A 21845-nucleotide genomic window follows, 5' to 3' on the forward strand; every position below is an offset into this window, starting at 1 on the left:
AAATTGATCTGGTTTTTATTTCTACAGAAACCACTTAGAAGAGCACAACAACTTAGTGATAGCAAATTAGTACCACGATTTAGGAGCATCAGTCTCTAGGAAAAAATGCAGCTACCAATATTTGAGATAATACACAATTACTATAACGCACTAAGATCTACCTGAAGCATCTAGATCCAAGTTCTACATCTTACTTTCCTCTTGTCTCTTTCAACAGCCATTTTGCACCAAAAAAAGTTCACATAAAGTTCTCTGAATGTATTAAAAGAGGAGAGAGGATGGATAGGCAATCATTTGCACACACACACCTAAGAGAAAGTTAAAAATACGGTTTATTTGAAACTGTGAAATCAAAATCCAATAAATAAACCATTTAATATCAACACTGGACACTATGTAGGAAAACTCTGGTAAGACTGGATTGTTCCCTTGGTGCCCCAAGCATGGATGAGCCACGAAATGACTTCCCAGCTCCCCACAGCCACGTTGCTCTCTCTACAATCCTCCCCCATTCATGGCAAGCCTTCCCCAGATGCACACTACCAAACCCCCATCCTGGAGTCTCACCAGAACCAGCAGAACTGCCCCAAAGATGACAGGGCTCACAGGGCAGAGGCTATAAGAGCGAGAGTAAGTGTCTACATTTCAGGACTTCCAGAGAGCATTCCTCTTCCTCACTCACAGCCCTCTGAACAAGCTTCATGAACCGTGTGCTATGGCCAAGTATACTTTATTTTTTAGTTTTTAATGAGCTATTATGAGGCTATAAGAACACAGTTTCTTAATCACTTTTTGGGGTGGCGTGCAACTGATCCCATAAATATTGTACATGTTTGTTTAACACTGCTATTAAATTACTAGGCTTTTCCAAATAGCAGTAACCATATGTTACATACACATTAAAACTCTTTGACGTAATAAATATTAAAATATGATTTTATCCAAAATATAACTCCAAACAGCTTATAAAGCCTCAGGCAGGAAGTCACCAAATTCTGCTAAACACATCACGCCCTTTCAGAAACAGCAATAATACATTTTGTATCTGCTTTAGATAAAAAGTTCCTACAGCACAGGGCAAAAGTCTACTGATTACCTTAAAAATAGAAATCAGCTTGGGCATATCACCCTTTCCTTCTAATACTGGCACAAGTGAACTTTGTTTCTTTCTTCTTAGAAAGGAGGGTGGGGAGGGGGGAGTGAAGAGGAGGAAATAAAACCAATGCATCTTACAGGTTATTTATTATGTAACTGGCTGTTGCTACTGGAGCCACTCTTAGACAAACCAGATGAAAACAAGCATATCCAGAAAGGACAGCACTCAACAAGGCCTCGATGTGGCCACCAGTTTGTGCTTCAACTCAAGTGAACCTTCCCAACAGCTCTTCTGTAATCTGCAACAGAGATGTCAGTCCATACTGAAGGTAAGTCTCTTTGGGTTTATACTACTGTGATGCTCTCTACAGGCTAACAAGAACCAATCACTACATGAATATCAACGGCTCGAGTACTCAACAGTTTAAAGTCTTGATGCTACCAATTCATCCAGGTTCAGTTTGTACCATTTCTGACCCAAGGGACTTCAAGCCAGGGATCTAATTTGCTGGGGAGTAGGCTCTGCTCAGTTACTACTGTATAAAACAGCAGTTTAAAAAGTCAGATTTTCCACCATATTTGGGTGATATTTGGATAGGGCTTCTACACTTAAGTGACATGCAGAGAGGCCATATACTCCATGTATCAAAGTAATTTGACACTCTCCAAAGCAGCTCTGTTTTTTGAAAAAGAAAATAAAATAAATGCTTTGAACAACAGGTAAACAACCAGGCTTCAACACCAAATGAAAAGGATAAACACCTCTGGTTAGCAAGATCTATTTAACAGATAACACAACCATTTCAACTCAGTTCACTGTAACACTCCAATGGGCACCCCCAAAAGCCCCTTATGTTAATACTCAGCAGGAACCACAGATCACCAGATTTAACTGGCACAGGTATTCTGACCGAGGAAAAAAATCACAATGCCATGTATTTCACAGCTACCAGCACGCTGGGAATTTGAAAGGGTAATGGATGTAATGGCCGCAATCACTGCTTCAGTAGATAAACCAGAAACAGGTCAAAAATATCAGGACTTAAAAATACAAATAGTCAAATTAATCTTTTTCACATAGTTTACCTTGTTATTTTAACCCACATTACACATTTTATTACTTAGAAAAGACGACACTGCATAAAAATAAAATAAAATTTGGTTTTAACAAGGATGAGGGTTTTACATGACAGTATAAAAAATGTAATAGGAGCCTGAAGGGGAAGAAAAAGAAATGGAAGTGGAACAAAATAAAACAAACTGCCCCCCCAAAAAAACCCCAGAAAACAAAACAAACAAACAGAACAAAAAACCAAAACAAAACAAAAAAGAAACAAAAATCCAAACCAAAACAAAAAACAAACAAAAACACCCCCAAAACCAAACAGGAAAAAAAAAAACCAACAAAAAAATCCCCACAACACTACCCCCAGGAAAGGGAAAAAGCTAAAACAAATTCCAGATGTTTAAGTCTGAAGGTTTTAGCTTTTAAAATACACAACTACGTGTGCCTTTCACAATAACAGTCAGAAGTGAACGATACTTTTTGTATTACTGCACCCTTCAACAGGCCAGTCTGCAAGTTAAAACAAACAATATAATAAATTGCTAAATTGTAAGTATGCAATTATGGATTGCTTTTAGCTACTATAAAAAGCTGGGTTACATATCCAATGGTCCATCTTTTAAATTCAAACTGTGCTTAATGTTTTTTAGTTCAGACATACTGAAACCCAGCAGCACAGATGGTTTGTGGTGTTTTATTGCCTTTAAGCATGTATTTCTCATTTTTCCAAAGAACGATGCAACATCAATTTTCCATGCATATAGCAGCAAGGAAAGTAATTCCACCTCTTTTTTAGAAGGATATGGCCTCTTGTGAAAGTAGTCTGACAAAAACTGTTTCTGTGCCTCATATGAATTGTGATCATACTGATTAGGATCTACTGCTAGAAAGCGGAGATCCTCACTAGAAGGAAGTTTTCTTAACTCAGTCCTAATCTTTTGTCGTTTAAAAGGCACTACCCCTGAATTTACTTCATTCTCTGCAGACAGAGCTATGCCAGTACTTAAGCTCAGAGGCTGCTGTTCCTTATTCCTTTGGTCTTCTGCAACAAAGCAGGAATCTGATTGCTTTCTTTTCAGTACCACAGAAAGATGCTTCTCACCATTCACAAACAGAAGCTCTTTCCTCTCAGTGCGCTCAAGCTGCATCTTCAGGCTCGAGTTGGTGTCTTTGGGAGCACTTCTACAACGGAGCAAATGTACAGCAATAGCTGTCAGAGTCATATTTCCAGTGTACACACCACAACAGTGGATGCACTTGAAAGCAGGAGACTTTAAAATCGTATGCACAGTCGGCATTATATGATGCCTCTCTTTCAAATGCTTTTCATAGGTTTCTCTACCAGCAAACGTACCTAAGCAAAAGGGACAGGTGAACATTTTTCTGGTGCATCTCCTGTTCACTTGTGCTGTCTGAGGTTTCACTTTGATGTAAACAGGGACAAGAACTGTTGAATATATTCCAACAAGCACTGCCAAATGTACTTCTCTTTCACCCATGTCTTCATCTGGTAGCACTGTGTTGAAATCAAAGTGTGGGAACACAAGGCCACCCTGAGCATCGTTACCTAGCTGAATTCCTCTGTTGCTGTAACTCGCATGCAACTCCTTTCTCCCATTGTGTGCAGTTTTGTTGTGCTCCACGAGGCTTTTTAAGTCATAGAAAGTACCTGTGCAAAACAAGCAAGATAAGCCATGCATGAAGATATGCTTCATGAGTTCCTCCTCACAGAGAAAACACTTACAAGCGTAACACCGGATTGCCTTTTCTGTCATCCTCAGAAAGGATGCGCAAGCTGCAAGTTTGTGAGGTTCTGGGGCTTCCACTTTTACTTCAAGTGGTTTGTGGGCCACCTCCATGTGCACCTCGTAGACATTTGAGGGGAAAAGCTCATTGCAAACAGGGCAGGTCTTCCACTGTTTGGCCTGTCTGACAGCTTGGCTTGTTTCAGGAGCAGGCGGGGAGGCCTGCAAGGATACATTGTCAGAGGTCAGAACTACAGGAGGAGAGGGAGCATTGGCTGGCGACTGGGACAGCTGAGCCACTGACCCCGTCTGCACGAGCTGGATAGGCACCTGCGGAGGTGTCACAGTTGCTACTCCACCACCGGGAGGTACAGGCAAAGTAACAGAGACGGGGGCCAGCGTGAAAGTAGGTATCCCATTAACCTGCTTGCCAGTGGGGATCAACTGCCTCAGTATAGAGCCCGCAGTCAAAAAAGCTGTGCTTTGAGAAACCGGAGGCTGAACTGGCTGATTTACTGGGATAAGTGCTGGGGCAACAGGTTGATTAAGCTGAAGGAACCCAGGTCCAACAGGCTGTCTGACAGGAACCACCCCAGGGGCAAGAGGCTGGTTAAGCTGGAGAAGACCTGACCCAACTGTCTGCGTCACAGGAAGGACCCTGGGATCCACAGGTCTGTTCATGTTCCCAAGTGACTGGCTAACAGACAGAATTCCTGGAGCAACTGGCTGATTCACAGGGAGGACTCCTGGTGCAACTGGTTGATTCACAGGGCCAACAGGTTGAGTAGCAGGGAGCGTTCCAGCTGGAACCAGATTGTTTATAGTCCCAATTGTTTGATTAACAGGAAAGAGCCCAGGCCTGACGGGCTGATTAAGAGGAAGAACCGCAGGGGCCACAGCTCTATTTATGTTCCCAACAGAATGATTAAGACGGAACCCGTGAGAAACAAGGACAGCCTGTGAAGGTGAAGGCTGAATACCAAGGTTGTTCTGAGCCACGGGAGGATTGCTGGGCACAAGAGCGACCTGCGAGGATGGAGCAGCAGGAGCACAGGTGGTATTTGGGAGGCTGCCAGAGGCACTTGGGACAGTCACTGGTCCAACTGTGTTCTGGACTGCTTGTGTGTGCACCATGCTCTGGTTTTGATTATTCTGTGGAAATGCAACCTGGATGCAAGCTGGAGCTGTCACAGAACCTGCTGGGACAACAAGAGGCCCTGCAGATGGGGCAGCTGCTGCTACACCTGGGATAGGCTTTGGAGCAATATGCATTTGTTTCACAAGTCCAGGTTTCTTAATGCGTTCCGAAATCAGAGATCGAAGTTTGTTCTCCAGGTCTCTGTGTGTTTCAGCTGTCAAGACATGGTACATTAAAGAATCTGGGCTGTTCGCAGGAGCATTACATTTTTTACAGTAGAACTCAACTGCATTCGGTGTACTTTCATCACATTTCTCGCCAAAATATGCACTTAGTAAGTTTTCAAAATGGTTCATCAGCACATGTTTCTTCATATTGTAATACAAGGTGTCTGTGAATTGACATTTTAGACACGTGAAGTTTATGATGTCACTCCTAAACTGTTTCATGCCATCCAAAATGCTGACTGTATAGTTCTGTATTCGTTTATTAAATGAATGAAACATCCAGATGTGTTCTCCCACTACTCTGGGCCGAGAAGAAAATGCACATTTTGGGCAAGAAACCACCATCTCTTGGTCCATTTCATCCTCATGGTAACGATGCAAGTGATTCTTGAAAGAAGTAAGCAATTTGGATGAGAACTTGCATAAGCCACAGCAGTACGGCTTTGTTCTGTATCTCTGCAAACCAAAGAAAAACATCCACTTAGAAACTGTCAGTTCCTATGCCACTGTTAACTGTTTAAATCTGCACTATCAGCTGTCAGAAATGCCTTCACTGGATGTACAGCATGTATCTTCCCAGTTTCTTCTGGTTTTGAAAAGCAGATTTAAAGATTACATACTTAAGAGGGGGAACACTTGTGTGCCTTTTTTGTTTCATTATAATTTACTAAGAAGCCTTACATGAGTTTACTTCTACCCTAGTTCACAAGAAGTAATTCTGAAGCCTGTCTGTTTTTAAATACAGGAATCACAGAACAAGACAGAAATATATACTATATACAGAAGTTAAGCCTTAGGAATTAGGAATAGCACCCCTTTTAATTTGACACCTTTAAAGCTTTGTTTAGTTCAGGGTCAGCTCCTATCTACTGGACAAAAAGACAAAAAGCAGAACAGGCAATAATTTTATTTTCTGTATTTCAACAGCCTGATCTTTGCTGAAAACTCTCCAGACCTTCCCAACAAGGCCATAAACAAAGATTTTTTAAAGAACATTCTTTTGGAGCCAAAATAATAATAGGAAGTAGCAAAACCCCCTGTTATGATAAAACAGCGATGTATTAACTCATACATACTTATACACTTAACTCATACATACAATTTATATTAACTCATACATACTGGGCATCCCATCATAGAATTTTTTTTGTGAAATTTCCTCGAAAACGCTCAGTATAGAGCATACACACTCCTCTCAGAAAAGTATTTTAACTGCTTAAGAACACATCTATTTTGCACTAACCAGTGATTTGCTCCCTCAGTTATATGTCACATGACAGCACTGCTTTTCATATCCATATGAGCATCATTTGTTCTTTCTGAAAAACTGGTAGCCCCATCAACCATTTTTTCTGATCAACTTCCTAACCCTGGCTCCTGCCAAAAACTACAGAATCGGTCACAGCAACACCCAGGTGACAAATCTGCACACTCAAAAATCTAGTGGAATCTGTCTGTTCTCTCAGACATGTTTGTCACCTCACTGATTTCTGCCCTCATGAAACAGAACCCAAAGGGAACAAGCTGTTCTGCCACTACAGCATCCAGCCCAGTTAGATCACCCACATATGTCTCTCTCTGTTCAGAGAATGTGAATACCACACTAGGAGAGTCTCCTGATGATAACCAATTCAAAAGACTGGGTCAGACAATGCCACTGGCTGGCTAAGGCTGCTGAAGAAGCCCACTGCTAAGCTATCACTGCATTATCTTCTATATATCCTCTTTAGGTGCCTAATCTTAGCTGCTAGTAAACAGCAACAAAGCAAATTAGCAGATGCATCGATCTTTAAGTATCCTGCCTAGAGAAAGGCCACTGACACTAATGAACTAATGAAGCACACAGAACATTACTAGAAGATACACCTCACTACTTCTGAAGGAGTAAAATGACAAAGGAAAAATTCCAAACAATTCTCTTTCAGCTGAACAGAAGCAGATGGAAGTATACTGCTTTGATATTCTCTGTATGAAACCGAGCTTTTCCACACAAACACTTTACAAACCATTCTGCCAGCATGTTCTCCTTGCATGCTTTTTCTGCTTTTTCTGTTCACCCATCTGCTTTTTCACCACAACCTACCAATGGCATGCCAGTTTTATAGAAAGCTTGACAAAATAAGAATAAGAATACAAGCCACTTAAGAAAAAGAAAGCATCTTGGAGATTGACCAATCTTCAACTGTATAAATGGAATCCAAAAGAAGGCTTATAAGAGACATTGCAGTAAACTCAATTAACCCTCCTTTAAAGAACCTACCCAAGAACATAGTAGTACTTTCTGTTGTGTAGTCTCACATTCCCCACAACTTAGAATCATGCAGAAAGACAAAACAACCTCAAAAAACCAAACTTCTGCCAGAACAGTTAACGTCTCCCTAAAAATAGTACAAACGGTGGAAACCACCAACTGCACTTACACAGACATCTTCTCCAGCCTACTGAGTTTACAGGAGGCAACAATTTATTTTCCCCTTATGGCAACAACTTTGGAAAAGAACATCCTGAAGGACCAGCTTCTTTTCTCCCAAATCTAGGCAGCATGATATGTGAATGATATACATTAATAAACCAAAATTGTTTAAAGAAAATGAATAAGAACAAGGTTAGTATCCAAAAGAGACAGTGTGGAACTGTTCTGCAGTAATGTGTTATCAATTCCACACTGAACTTCATTGATAGGTCTTCCATAAGAAGGCCATGAGGGGCCCCAAGACTCTTCAGCAAGACTGACAAGTCTATGTTTTTTTCTGGACATACTCCACTGCTCTAGACACAGCATCTCAGAAACTTGCTACTAGATACAATTATAGAATTGTTCACCTCAATCCTGCCTTTCTTATGGAGTCTAGCTATACAGAACTAAAAGCTGTTTCACATACACAAATCTAACTGGAAAGAGTTTTCCACTGCTACCCCAGACCAAGCCACTAATAATAATTTCATCTTAATCCACTTGCATCTATGCAATCACATTTTCACCCTTCCAATGAAACAGGAGTCATGTTGTACAGAAGACCATGCTAAGACTACATATTAGGTTAGGCTAAAAAGGCAAAATATTACTGTGACATCTTAAACACTGATGTTCAGGGTTGTATCCTTAAAGACTGAAAATGGTAACTGAAGTCCTCATAACCATCTCTATTACAGGGAAAAACAAAGAGGAAATGTAAGATTATTCCCTGACTAATAGCACTTAGAAAACAAATATTAAAGCTATTTTTTCAATAAAAAAGCTGCATTCCAATTTCTGAAAATTTTCAAATTCAGCAACTCCACACAACATGTTTATCCAGAATTTGTGTCACGAACATACATACCTTCCTTTTGCCCACAGGCTCCCAAGGAGAGACATCACTCCATGAAGTGTTACAGAAGTAGTTTTCACCTGCATCAAAACTTTTAAGATTCTAAAAGTAAAATAAAAACAAGAAATGAAAATGAGGCATTTGCAATTCTGAATATAAAGAAATCTCAATAGGAAATAAGGAAAAATAAAAAAGAAAAACCCCACACAAACAGAGGATGACTTGGAAGTCTCTAAACGTCATTCAAAGAAATTACTTCTTTGACCAGCTTTGATTTCTTTTACCTCAAGTATTTGTTCATGTGACTGCCTAATAACAGAGTAGGAATTCTGAACATTTCATAGTTACTGAAAATAATATTGGGAGTGAAAATATTTAAACTTGAATTCCACTGCTTCCAGCCAAGTTCACAGTGAACACGCAAAGTATTTTTCCTCTCTACCTTCCTCCTCCTTCATTGGTAATATTTCACTGCTTACTTCATTGCTTTATTAGCTTACCACTACAGTTTACTTTGCAACAGGTTTTAGTATTAAATATGTGTAACATTGTTACACTTCAAACTTGGAAAAACAAAAGACATTCACAAAAGCTGATTTCCAAGAGCTGCTTTTCCCAAAGCTACAAAAGCACAATATTACTGTGTCTACAACAACTGTGGCAGGGAAAGCAACTGTCCTTACAGACTTCTTTAATTAATCCCATCAGAGCAGTTCACATCCCTCAAGCCAATGCCAGCTACTATCCTAAAAATAATAAGTTTATCTCCAGATTTCTGAGACCCACACATATTTAAACACAAACTTAATGGGAAAGAAAAAAAAACCAAATAAACAAAAAAACAAACAAAAAAACCCAAAAAACAACAACAACAAAAAAAAAAACCCCAGAAACAAAAACACAAAAACAAACCCCAAAAAGCTCACGCTAGAGTCCAATTTACTAGGCATTTCTGAAGACCCTAACCTAGATTCAACAGCACACCCAGAATGCCCTGGATGGAACACAAGCTACAAATCCAGGCTTTACTCATAGAAAACTTGCATCTCTTCTCCCCTCACATTCTTACTTTTGACAAATCCTTCTTCACTCAAAACTCTGCCGATACTTAGAGAAGGCATGATTTCCACTTCTTCACCAACCCCCACTCAACAGCAGAGGCAGATAACAAGTAACATTTAAGATCAGATGACCTTACAAAAGGAGTGAAATTCATAAACCTAATAGTTCATGTTACGTGAAATTTAGCAGCAACACAGAATATAGTCAGCAACAAGGAGCAACAAAGCTTCAGCAATCAAAAAAAACCTACAGAATCCTACTTAACGCAGGCTCTGTCTGCACTAGGCTCTTGTCCATTTGCAGTATGCAAATATGAGCATTCCTACGTGTTCAGCAGATTAGAGTAAGCCAGAACATCATGCCAAAGATAATTTGATTTTAACTTCATTATTCAAGAATTTAGAAAAATGTAGCAGCTGAGTTTGCAATACGCTGTCTACCTTTTTAAGTGTCAAGTATGCTCAAAGAGAAACCAGAAAAGCTCAGGGCAACAATAAACAAATCCCCTGCAATCTAATCAACCCTAGACTTGAATGAGTCATGTATTTGCCCTTCAACCAACCAACAAAAAAAAAAAAAAAGCCAAAAAAACAACCAGCCAAAACCACAACCACAACAAAAAAAGAAAACCTCAGAAAAACCAACTGAACAAACAAAAAAAATACAAACCACAAAAAATCCAGGAACCTTAGAAAGAAGCCTTGCATGCAACAAGAAACAACCCAGAATTTTAGTGAACTATTTTTGACTGAGAAAATGAAGAGACTTGAGACTTACTAAAACTTCTTCAGCTGAACACGCTGCAGTGAATCACACACTGCTAAAAAAAGTTTTCTTAAAGTTTACGGCTTATCTGAAACACGTTCTGTTTTTGGTTTGAGTGAGCGGCTCCTACACTTAAACCCCAGATTCCGACAAGCCAAACACAGGAAATACGACTAGATAGTTTTGCTGAAATGGCTATTTCCTACAGAGGAATATCTACTAATAAAAATAACCATTCTTATCAATAGAACTCATCAGTGGGGCAAATGGCTGCTCTGAACACTTGCTTTAAACAAAGATCCACTAATTAGTTATGACCTTTCCAGATTTCTCACTTCCAGGAGGGGATGAAAAAAGGAGAAGGGAAAGGTAACACGAAAGGAACAAAGCCCTCTGAGAAGCCTAACTAAACCTTATGCATAATAGGTATTCTTAAGTTGAAGAGAAAAACATTTTTAAAATAAGAACTGTTCTCCCCTCTGTATTAAAACTCTCATGATTTTCCTTAACAAAACCATAAAAAGCTGAGAGTTTAAATGAAGACACAGAATCATAGAACAGAATCATGGAATGGTTTGGGTTGGAACGTGCCACTCTTGCACTGAGAATGACACAAGAACAGGCGAGAGGCATTATTGTAGAAAGAGCAAAGAAGGCTAATTAATTATCATACTATTCTATACTATATTACATGACATCTAAAAAACTGAAACAAGCACTCAACTGCACAGAATCTTGTGACTGTCTGCTGACCAACAGTCTGCACATGTGCTTGGCCCTGACAGGCCAAGGAAATAAAACAACATCACTTTGGGTAAACAATCTCCACATTGCATCTACCTTGGCACAACACAGGTGCAGTGCTGTGCCAAAGTAGAATTGTTCTGATCATTCTTTTCTCTGCTTCTCTCACTGCTTCTCTCAGGTTCAGAGAATGTGAATCCCACAGGAAAGGACCCTATAGATCATCTAGTTCTAGCCCCCCCATCATGGGCAGGGATGCCACTCACTAAACCAGGTTGTCCAGGGCCACATCCAACCTGGCCTTAAATACTGCCAGGGATGGGGCATCTACAGCTCCTCTGGGCAACGGTACCAGTGCCTCAGCACCCTCTGAATAAAGAATTTCTTCCTAAGCTCTAATCTAAACCTACGCTCTTTCAGTTTAAAACATTGCTGCCCCTTATCCTGTCCCTATCTGTCCGTATAAAAAGTCCCTCTCCTTTTAGATGCCCCCTTCAGGTACTGAGCAGCTGCAAGGAAGTCAGCCCTCTCTTCTCCAGGCTGAAAACCCCAGCTCTCTCAGCATATCTTCAGCTTCAGAGCAGAAGTGCTCCAGCTCTCCAATCACCCTCATGGCCCTAAAGATCACAGTATGTTAGAGAAGCTGAAACAGTCTATTAAAGGAAAACCTCTGACCTTACAGTCAATGTACTTAAACACACTGCTTGGAGAACCAAACTAGTACTCCAGCCAAAATGCTCATGTCTTCTTCCTAGCAGAGATCAATTAGCCTAAAACCTAATCCTTTTGGTCTCTAAGCTACAGAGAGGTACTAGTCATACATTACATTCCTTCATCTTCCTCACCAACTCTTGTCCATTATCGTACCTCATTACAACAGCGCAAGACCAGATTTGGGTCATGTTAGTAGCATATCATATTTCAATCCATTTCTTACATTGTCCAGCCATAAAGAGTCCAGAAACAAATCTCAATATTTGAAAAAACAAACTTTAGGTACTTCTCACTAGATGGTTTTCAAGGTGCCTTCAAACTCAGGCCTGCCTATGATTTTAAGTTTTATTAAAACATCACACATATCATGCTACCAAAAAGAAATACCATCATCATATGAACCAAGTACTGATCAAACTATACTGCTAAACCTGTACCAAAACCAGCCCCAGATTACCCAGGAAAAACAAACTAAAATTATGAACTTGGTTGAGGAAGAATTATTTGCCAAAAAAAAAAAAAAAAACAAACCAAAAAAACCCACAAAAACAAACCAGTATTTTTTGGCCAAAATCTCATAGAGGTTTTTCTACAGTGGAAATGCTTGCTGGGTTTCCCACCATCATTTTTTACTTAAAAATGAAGCAAAACCAACTAAACACACATTATACGTACCCCCAAAAACCCAAACAAATACAAAACAACTTATTACTTATTTACCATTGAAGTCCATGCAATAATCAAAGAGACTGCAAGCAATTTTATAGTAAAAACCTGTCACCATCAAAACATTCCTGCTTCCAATGGTCGAGACAGACTCCGCTCTTGAGTGAAAAGTGTGATTACAGAATATTAACAAAATAAAAACAGCAAGTAAATCAAAATTAGTAGACATTATAATTTTCCTTGAGCTATTGCCACATTTAGATATATGCAAAACTGTTCAATTGCAATAACAATGTTCTAAAATCAGTTATGCGTGTGGACTTCAACATTTTTTTTTCCATTAGCTAACAGAGTTTCAGAAAGAAACCACCACAAAAGACACAACAGTACCCTTACAGAGCGTTATACCTACTTTAGTACTGCCATACAGAAGCAATCAACCTCTTGTCAACACTAAGGCATGAATCTACTCAACACTCAAAAAATCCTGTGCACCAGCTCACTGAAATACACTACTGTTAAGAAATGGAGTTACATCGCTGTGTTTGCACCTTTTCTGGCACTGGGTTGCCAGTCTGATGGTGTGCATTCTGCCTGACTGATGCACAAAATTTTCTTCTCAAAGTGGCAACAGTGGCACAAGGTTTATCTTACTCACCCCAGTACACCTGCATATACTTTTTAAGATACAGAACCAAACTACAACTCAATGAGATCATTTTGGTATTTTTCACCAGACACAAAGTTTAAAGGCCTCTCCATTTTCAGAAATGCAGATGATTTGTATGTCTCTTCAGAAGCTTGTCCTTGATATGTGATGGGATGTCTTTGAGGAGACTGAAGTCCTCATCTGCATGAAATCTTAAAAGAACTGGAAAAAGTTGCTGCATTGCACACAAATAACAATTCATTAGTGTGTGGTATTTTTTCCTGAAGCTGTACTGTTTCTTTTTGTTGAAACATTGCTAACAGAATATGAGGCACCATCTATGACACATCTTGCTAAGAAATACACACTCTTGCCATGCTAAATACTAACACACCGAATTCCTGCCCTGGGTACGAACAGTCAGTATTAAGTAACCCCTAATGTAAGGACTCCCCCAAAAAAGCTATCATATATACACCAGAAGGTGAAATATTTGTCAGGAGTTTACATTTCAGATTTGTTTACATTCTTTCAAATACTTTACCTTCAATAATTCCCTGCAGCTGTCAAGCCCAAGATCCACAAGAATGTCCTTCACCTTTTTTCGAGCCTTCCTTACATTATCAAGGTTTTGAACAGGAATTTGAAACATTTTGCACTTTTCCTGGGGAAAAAAAAACCCACAATAACCAAAAAATAAAGAAAAAAAGAAAAAAAAAAAAAGAGGAAAAATAATAAGGAATGAAAAAACACACTAAATACTTCAACACAGGTACTTGCATTTAAGTGTGTTAAAGTAAGAACTAAAATCTGAAAAGTCAGAGAATACAAATATTTAGGTTAGAAAAGACATCTAAGATCATCGAGTTCAAACATTAACCCACCACAGTCATTATCCATGCCTCTCATCACCACACCTATGCATCTTTCAAATACCTCCAGGAATGGGAACTGAACTACTTCCCTTGCCAGCCCATTCTAGTGCTTGGCAACCCTTTTTCTGAAGAAGTTTCTCCTAATATCCAATTTAAACCTTCCCTGATGCAACTTGGCTCTTTTCCTGTCACTTGTTACTTGGAGGAAAAGACTGACCGCCACCTGGCTACAGCTTCCTTTCAGTTGTAGAGTGATTAAGGTCACCCCTGAGCCTCCTTTGCTCCAGGCTAAACACCCCCAGCTGCCTTAGCCACTCCTCACTGGACTTGTGCTCCAGACTCTTCCCCACATTCACTGCCCTTCTCTGAACTCACTCCTGCTCCTCAATGTCCTTCCTGTACTGAGGAGCACAAAACTAGACACAGCACTTGAGGTGAGGCCTCACCAGTGCCAAGTACAGGGTCAATCACTGCCCCAGTCCTGCTGGACACACTCCTGCTGATATGGGCCAGGATGCCATTTCTTAAATATGAAAACCCAAAATCTTTAAGCCAAAGAAGTGGGCTCACTAGCATTTCCCAAGTAGAAAAGCTGACTGATTTTCAAGGAAACAGAATGTAAGGGGGGGGGGGGGGGGGAAGGAATCTTTATATTTCTTCTTTCTACAGAAAATTCCAAATTTTTCTTTCAGATCTCCTTGTATCTACATGACAGGAACATAGTTTTGTAGGGTTTTCGTAAAAGAACATGAATACCAGAATTTTATTAAGTTCTATTCAGAAAATTACAATCATATCATGTAAGGAGAAATTCCACACCTTTCACCTTAAATGTTACCATCAAGATGAGAAATCTTTTTGATATTTTTGTTTGCTGTCAACCATGGACATGCTTAAAATATGATTGCTAGTAAAATCTAGATTTCCTGCAAAAGCTTCTACTTTTGTGAACTTGTAATGTATCTCCACAGGCTCAGCTGCAGAAGTAAAAAAAAAAGCTCAGCCTTTGTCAACTCCTTCTTAGATTACAGCAAGATACAATTTAGACTGTACTTTAAGAAACTACAATGGACACAGAATGCAAAACCCAACCCTAAGCTTGCACTGAAAAAGGTCACTGGAAACTTCTCCAGTAGTTCGTGCTTAAATAGCTGACAGAGGATCCAGGAGCATTTACAACATCCTACTGCTAAACCATTCATCCATCCAGGAGATGCCTGAACAGGAAAAAGAAAAAAAAAATAGAAATAGAGGAAATCTCCAAACAGTCTTTCAGCACATACAGTCTCAAATGGATTGAAAAGCTGTGCTTTTACCAAAAAAAGCAAGCTCCGTGCCAACATGAAAGCTCTACTTTGAAGAAGACTTTCATGCAAATAGTTGCAAAATCCCCCTGCACATAAGACACAAGCTAAGCCTCAAAAAATCCCCAAAACCCACAAATCATATAAAAAATGTTCCAGTCTGTATGTAACCACCCCAAACCTTAATTTATGTAAAAAACATATAATTGAAGGGTTTATGATTAAAATTCAACAAACTCACATACTATTCTTCGCTTCTTCTCCCCTGAAAGGAAAGGTGTGTAGAGAGAAATGGAGAGGGAACCCCATTTGACAGATGCTAGTCTCGTTTTCTAATGTTTTTTATCACCAAGTCCAGAAGACATTCTGATACCATCGGGGTAGGTGTACCACAGGAACCTATACAGAATGGAATAAATCAGAGTAACTGGTCTGGCATTCTCTCAAAATGAAATGAGCAAAAATTTGACATAAAATACTCTTTTTAAAGTGAAGTCACCAGGAACTTGCTGAGTCCCTAGTTAAAGCTTGAAGATCAGTCCCTCTATGACAGCAGGTTATGCACATCAAGCCCACAGTCCAGTACGGATAACAACAGAGCTACTGGACACCACCATGCCCAGTGGTGATCAGCCAGAAGGAAATATGGTTCAATACATCAGGCTCCAATGGAAACAGTTTCCCCATCTCAGTCTTCCACCTCATACATTGATGCTACTGAAGAAGGTGATACAGGCATTTGTTGAGGCATGTCTAGCTCACAAAGAAGAAACAGTCAATAGGGGTGTAGTACACAACATCCATGTACCTCAACAGTTTTCTTAACCAGCAATCATTCTGAAATTATTAATGCAGAAGAAAATGAAATAAAATTATTAATTATCCTTAAATGATTAATCCATGAGAAAGAAAAACACACCAAAACCTCCACCATAACAGAAAAAACTTGAATATAAATTATGCTCCAGTTCTCAAACAGTTGGTCTTCAATCCAAAGGCCATCACGTGCAATCATTTGCAATGTTATTCAGTAGGTATTTGAACAATGTTCTTGCAAGTAAGGATCTAAAAGGATCTCAAACTAGAATTGCAGAACGGTATGGGTTGGAATGGATCTTAAAGATCATCTAGTTCCAGATCTACTCCCACGGGCAAGGACACCTCCCCCTAGACCAAGCTGCTCAAAGTCCCATCCAACCTGGTCTAGAACATTTCCAGGGATGGGGCATCCACAGCTCCTCTGGAAAACTTCTGCCAGTGCCTCACCACCCTCACAGTTAAGAATTTCTTCCTAATATTCAACCTAAATCTACCCTCCTCTTGGAGTCTCTCTATCCATTAGACCAGCACTGCCCTATCATAAAGGTCACAAAAGATCAACCTTCTAAGCTTATTTCCTCAAGCCCTCAGTTTAATTCCTTTATTATTATGCAGTTTATTATCCACATTTTCATAAAAAAAATTATTTTTCTTCTATTTTTGACATTCCTCAGGCTTTAGTTTGCACATTGGTTCCATGAATTTGTTGGTCCACATTCCATTCTTAATCAGCAAATTCAACACAAAAGGACTACAGTTAAACTGAACGAGGGTTACCAAGAGTCTTTATCATTTTACTGCACTGCCTGTCTAAAAGACAAAAATTTATTCTTCACAGCTTTAAATTGTTTCCAAAAAAACTGATAATCCACTGAGTTTTCAGACTAGCGTCACTTCTTAAACAGAACCAAGGCAAGTTTTTAGCAAAATAAAGGAATAATTGTAGCAGCTGATGTCTCAAATTCAGTTCTAAGAAGGCTATCCAACTCTTGCTCAGGCATTTTAGCCATTAAGCTATTCCTATTTGTTGTTTTTTTCAGATAACATCTCCATAATGATACAGTGTAGCTTTATTCAACACTATGGGTTTGTTTCATTTCTGCATTTGTTACCATAGATTGCAACACCCAACTTACTACATTTGATTTTTCAAAGATCACAAATTCAACTCTTCCCTTCCAGCAGTACTGCAGTATTTTAAGTCTAGCCTAAAAGACAAAGTAACAGTCTGCACAGTATCTTGGTAGACAAAGACACCAGTTTTCAAAGTAACTACCTTTTACTATCATTTCTCTGCATTACAAAAAAAGGGAAAAACACTAACACTGCACCTCTTCAAAAAGGGAAATCATCACAAAATGCCAAGTTCCTACTCCTTTTACTTCTTAGAACCATTCTCATTCCCCTTGGAAGGAACCTCGAGAGGACAGCCAGTCCAGCTTCCTATAAGCAGGCTCAACCATTAATTGCAGCCAGGGCACTCTGTTTTGGCCAGTCAGGTTTGGCAGCCTCTCTGGGCAACCTCCTCCAGTGACAGACTGTGCTCACATTGAGAGCTTTACTCCTTATATGAAATCTGCACCACTTTTGTTTGTGTTCCTACACGAACTAGGCATTTGCAAGCAAATGAAAATGGAGTTGGTATGGAGCTGGCAAAAGGAAGATGCACATATGTGCCTTCAACGGGCATGCAAATGCTTCCAGCAAAATCCAGTCAACTAGATAATCAGGCATTTCTAGAGTTTTCAGGAAAAGAGGAATGTCAGAAGATCCACAGAGAAAACAGCCGTAATGTAACACTTTTAGACACCAGATAATCTGTACAGAAGCAAGATCTCCAGACGTGTTTCTAAGTGGTTGGCCTTCACTTGCCTGTTGCTCAAAGAACTGCTTTGAGCAGGAAATTATGGAAGACTAATGGAACTTCGTCCTCTCAACTATCTACCTCGGAAATTGAATAACTCTTAAGTTTTTGTAAATTTTATCTAGTAACTGTCATTAGTAACTGAGAAAGAGATTTTTGAAATCTCTTTAGTCTTTTTAAAAGGTTTGTATCTTTTATAGGACCTTTATAAAAATATACAGGTTTGGAACATTTGGGTTGGAGTATTTTGGAAGCTTTGTTTACTAACTTTTACTTCAGCAGTCATCAGAACTGACAAGCACCAATAAAAAATTACGTTGCAGCCAGAATATTCCTAGTAAAGTCCAGGGTAAGGAAGCAAAAAGGGCCTTTGCATGGTATCCACAGATGTTTTATTCAGCTGCATGGTGGCATGTTCAGCGTGCAAGGCACACTCATGAGGGGAGCACCAGTTTCTCCCTCTCCCCAGAGCTCAGGCTGAAGCATGCTCTCAGGCAGTACAAAGATGATGGCCGGGAATAAGGGAGGGAGTGGCTGAGGGACACAGAAGGAGCCAATGGGGTCCCAAAAGCCCCTGAGGGAAGCCTCTTGTGTCTCCCCAACCCAGGGAATGCCTCCCACGGTCCCCACAAATTATTTCCATTACAGTAAACTCATTAGAAGTTGACAATTCATATTAGTTCAGAAAACAATAAAAACTGCTTCGTTCCTGAAAGTCAAATGAAAGCATGTGATCTATTTTCAAGAACCCAGGGAACAAGAACACCGGATGGCAGAGAGCAGCTGGGAGGACAGGCACACCAAAAAACTGCCTAGCAGAATGAGAGTTTGTCTTGGCCATACCAGATTTTACCCTCATCAATTTTATTTTGTTTCTGGTAAGCTTACATATCCTGTGAGAAGTAACACCTGGGTCTCTGCTCAACCACACATTACAGGTCAGTTCCATTTCCTGGACTCTTATCTCTGAAAGAGACCTAACAGGATTTACAAGTACATCAGCACCATCAAAGCTTATCCAACCTATGGAGGGAGAGGGAAGAAACCTTCCTAAAGAAAAAGTTGACTAAATAGAATGGATGCTATTCTTGTTCATTGTTTAATCAGTTGTAATTTAAAATATATTCTAATAAAATGCACAAAGAGCAGTTCTGGTCACCAAAGTAGTTTATCTTCTTATATTCAGATTTCTATCCAAGGGCAACTTAATAGAAATCTGAGGTAAGAAAAAAAATTAACTCTTTGTCCAGCTATATCAGAAACCTCTGGGCATTTCAAATCATAGATCTCGTAAGAGTCACAACAATTCTGCTCTTTTCATGGCTATAAATCACAAACTTGTTGAAAAGGTCACCTTGCCCAACATGAAGACGACCATCATTCAACAGCTGCTAACACACAATGAAGAGGAGTAAGATATGTGATGGCATAGCCTGAGATGCAGCACAACAACCTGCATCTTACCTAACATATCAAAGCAAATTTAGATCACTAACTACAGCCACTGTGGTTTAAATAACTATTGTGATGGTTCATTAACACACAACCAAATCCCTGCTATCCAAGACTGGTGAGAAGAGGCTAAAGGACACTACCATGGAGGGACACTACCATTTAGACTCATGGAGCCTTCCTAAAGCACTAATTCACACAATACTTTGACTCCCTTGAAAGTCCCTTCTGGACATTAGCCAGAACCTGAACCCAGCAGGATCCAAGCTCATCCTAGGTGATAGAAGCATCTGCATAGAGCCCACTCAAATCCTGCAGGATTTGTCAGCCCCACGTGTATGTGAGCAGAAGAGTCACACCCTGAGTACAGCTATTCCAGGAGGAAGTACCACTGCATTTATGCTGCACTTGTCAGCTTGGTGTGACCCGAAGACTTTGCACTTTACAAATGGAGACAACAGTCCACAGCACAGACAATCCAAAACCTTAACAAGTCAGAAATGGGACAGAACTGAAATCACCCCCAGGGCTGTGCAACAGGTTTCAGAAGAAGGACTAAAGTGTTTAAACACAAACCAGCTCCACCAGCACTCAGTAAGACTTAGCCCAAATCCAGGAATTCCCAATGGAAAAACATAAGGCATAACAAAACTGTATGTGCTCTTGTTTCTAAAGATTTGCTGTAATTTGTGGCAGATGTTGCTTTTCACAAAACCTCCATGAAACAAACCAAAGAAATTATTACAGCTTATCATATACACTATACCTTATAATAAACCTTATTACAAGTTATCATATTCTTTATTTCTTGCCCAGTTCCTAAATATTGTGCTGAAGAAACTCCATTTTTTTATCAAAATTAAAGTTTATTAAAAGGAGCACTAGGATGTCTAGAATATAGATTCAATATCCCAGGAGTCTTTTTAAGTGTTTCATTGTAGCTCTTTAAAACTTTTAACAAACACAAATTTTTGGTTGAAAGAAAACTGTTAAGAACAACAAGCAATTCATCCCAAGTAATTAACCCATCAAAACTTTATCTGCTGAAAGTGTTCATAACTTTGACAGCCCAGGACTCTGAACCCCTGCAGCAGGAGTTACACACGTGTCTTTTATTCTGTTCACAAACCAGGACAACTGGAACTCCCCATTACCTGGTCTCGACCACAAAGCAAGCGCATTCAAATGGTTTTCAAGGCTTGCATTGTGTGGGTTGTGTTTGTTTACATTATTCATAAACTTTCTTTCTAAATGTATGCATTGCTGTGGCATGAGACACCACAAGGATATTCGACGTAATTTTGCGTCCCATTAACTGGTTCCATTAGCCGGTGGTGAAGTGCTGGTTCTGTACGCGTGTCACTCCTGTCCCTCCTACAGTTTGCCACAAACTGTTTCAAACCAAAACAATTCATTAAAAGCAATTAAAATTATTCATTCAGACTTCAAAGCAAGCTATTAAGCTGGGTCCTTAGACACTCCATCGCTGAAGTGCGACCTGGAATTAAATAACCAACACGTAGGACGCGCGGTGATACCGAGCTGCTCACAGCCCGCGGCAGCGGCGAGGCAGCGGGGGAGCATCCCCGCGTACAACGCTTCGCCCGATGGGGCCGCGCCGGACCCGTCCCGTCCCGTCCCTCCCTGACCGCTCGTGGAAGCCGCTCTGAACCCGCGGCGCCCGCCGAGCCGAAATCGCGCAGCGACCAGGGCGTTCGCCGCCCTCCGCCCCGCCCCGCCGCACATACCCGGCCAGGCTGCAGGGGGAGCCCCCGCCGCTGCTGCTCCTCCTCCTGGCTCTCGCTCCCGCTCCTCCTCCTCCTGCGGCCGTCGCCGCCGCCCGCCGCGATCCCGCACCGCCGCCACCCACCGCTCACGGCTGCGGCTCTGCCCCCGGCGCTGCCGCCGGCGCTGCCCGGTGCCACCGCTCCCGCGGCCCCGCCTCCCGGCCTGGCGCCGCCGCCGCGCTCAGTGCGCGCCCCGGGGGGGTGGTGGCATGGCCGGGGCTCCGCGCGCGCCTCGCCCTGCGCCCACCTCCTCAGCGCCCGCCGCCCGCGCGCCGCCCGCGCCGCATCAACCGCCAGAAAGAGAAAATGGCGCTTGATCTACCAGAGGAAGTGACGTTGAGGCTCAGTTGCATGGCAGGCAGCCAGCCAATGGGGAAAGACTCAGCCAGCATTCCCATTGGTTCCCCAGAGGGATGGGCGGGGCTAGAGGCGGGACCGCAGGTTGGGCCGGCCCAGTCTGGAGCTCACCTGCACCCCTTCACACCTCTAGGGGGCAGCACGGAGAGCTCTCGCGAGAGCCGTGACGTCACCCCGGGGAGGAGCCTGATGACACCATGCCCAT

General features: G+C 41.0%; 1 protein-coding gene across 2 annotated transcripts; it reads right to left on the bottom strand.

Annotated features, from left to right (window-relative positions):
- Positions 1 to 314: 314 nt before the first annotated feature.
- ADNP2 (ADNP homeobox 2) lies at positions 315 to 21348 on the bottom strand. Of its 2 annotated transcripts, none has more exons than XM_066557782.1 (5): positions 21245 to 21348; positions 15607 to 15760; positions 13727 to 13846; positions 8595 to 8684; positions 315 to 5727 (listed from the first exon to the last, which is right to left on the bottom strand). In XM_066557782.1, the coding sequence occupies exons 3-5, from the start codon at positions 13832 to 13834 to the stop codon at positions 2758 to 2760; spliced, it is 3168 nt and encodes a 1055-aa protein (XP_066413879.1). In that variant the 5' UTR covers positions 13835 to 13846; positions 15607 to 15760; positions 21245 to 21348; the 3' UTR covers positions 315 to 2757. The 2 variants fall into 2 exon arrangements, with proteins under 2 accessions (XP_066413879.1, XP_066413873.1); XM_066557776.1 differs by having other exon boundaries at positions 15603 to 15760.
- Between the last annotated feature and the right edge of the window lie 497 nt (positions 21349 to 21845).

Source organism: Molothrus aeneus, chromosome 1 (genome assembly GCF_037042795.1).
Source record: "Molothrus aeneus isolate 106 chromosome 1, BPBGC_Maene_1.0, whole genome shotgun sequence".
Lineage (NCBI taxonomy): Eukaryota > Metazoa > Chordata > Aves > Passeriformes > Icteridae > Molothrus > Molothrus aeneus.

What these genes read in the sequence shown, in the direction of transcription:
- ADNP2 (XM_066557782.1), bottom strand. Translation starts at nt 13,834, where the DNA reads ATGTTTCAAATTCCTGTTCAAAACCTTGATAATGTAAGGAAGGCTCGA. An exon ending in GCTGCAGGGAATTATTGAAG is followed by an intron (nt 8,685 to 13,726) that starts GTAAAGTATTTG and finishes TTTTACTTTTAG; the next exon opens with AATCTTAAAAGTTTTGATGC. An exon ending in AGCCTGTGGGCAAAAGGAAG is followed by an intron (nt 5,728 to 8,594) that starts GTATGTATGTTC and finishes TTTGGTTTGCAG; the next exon opens with AGATACAGAACAAAGCCGTA.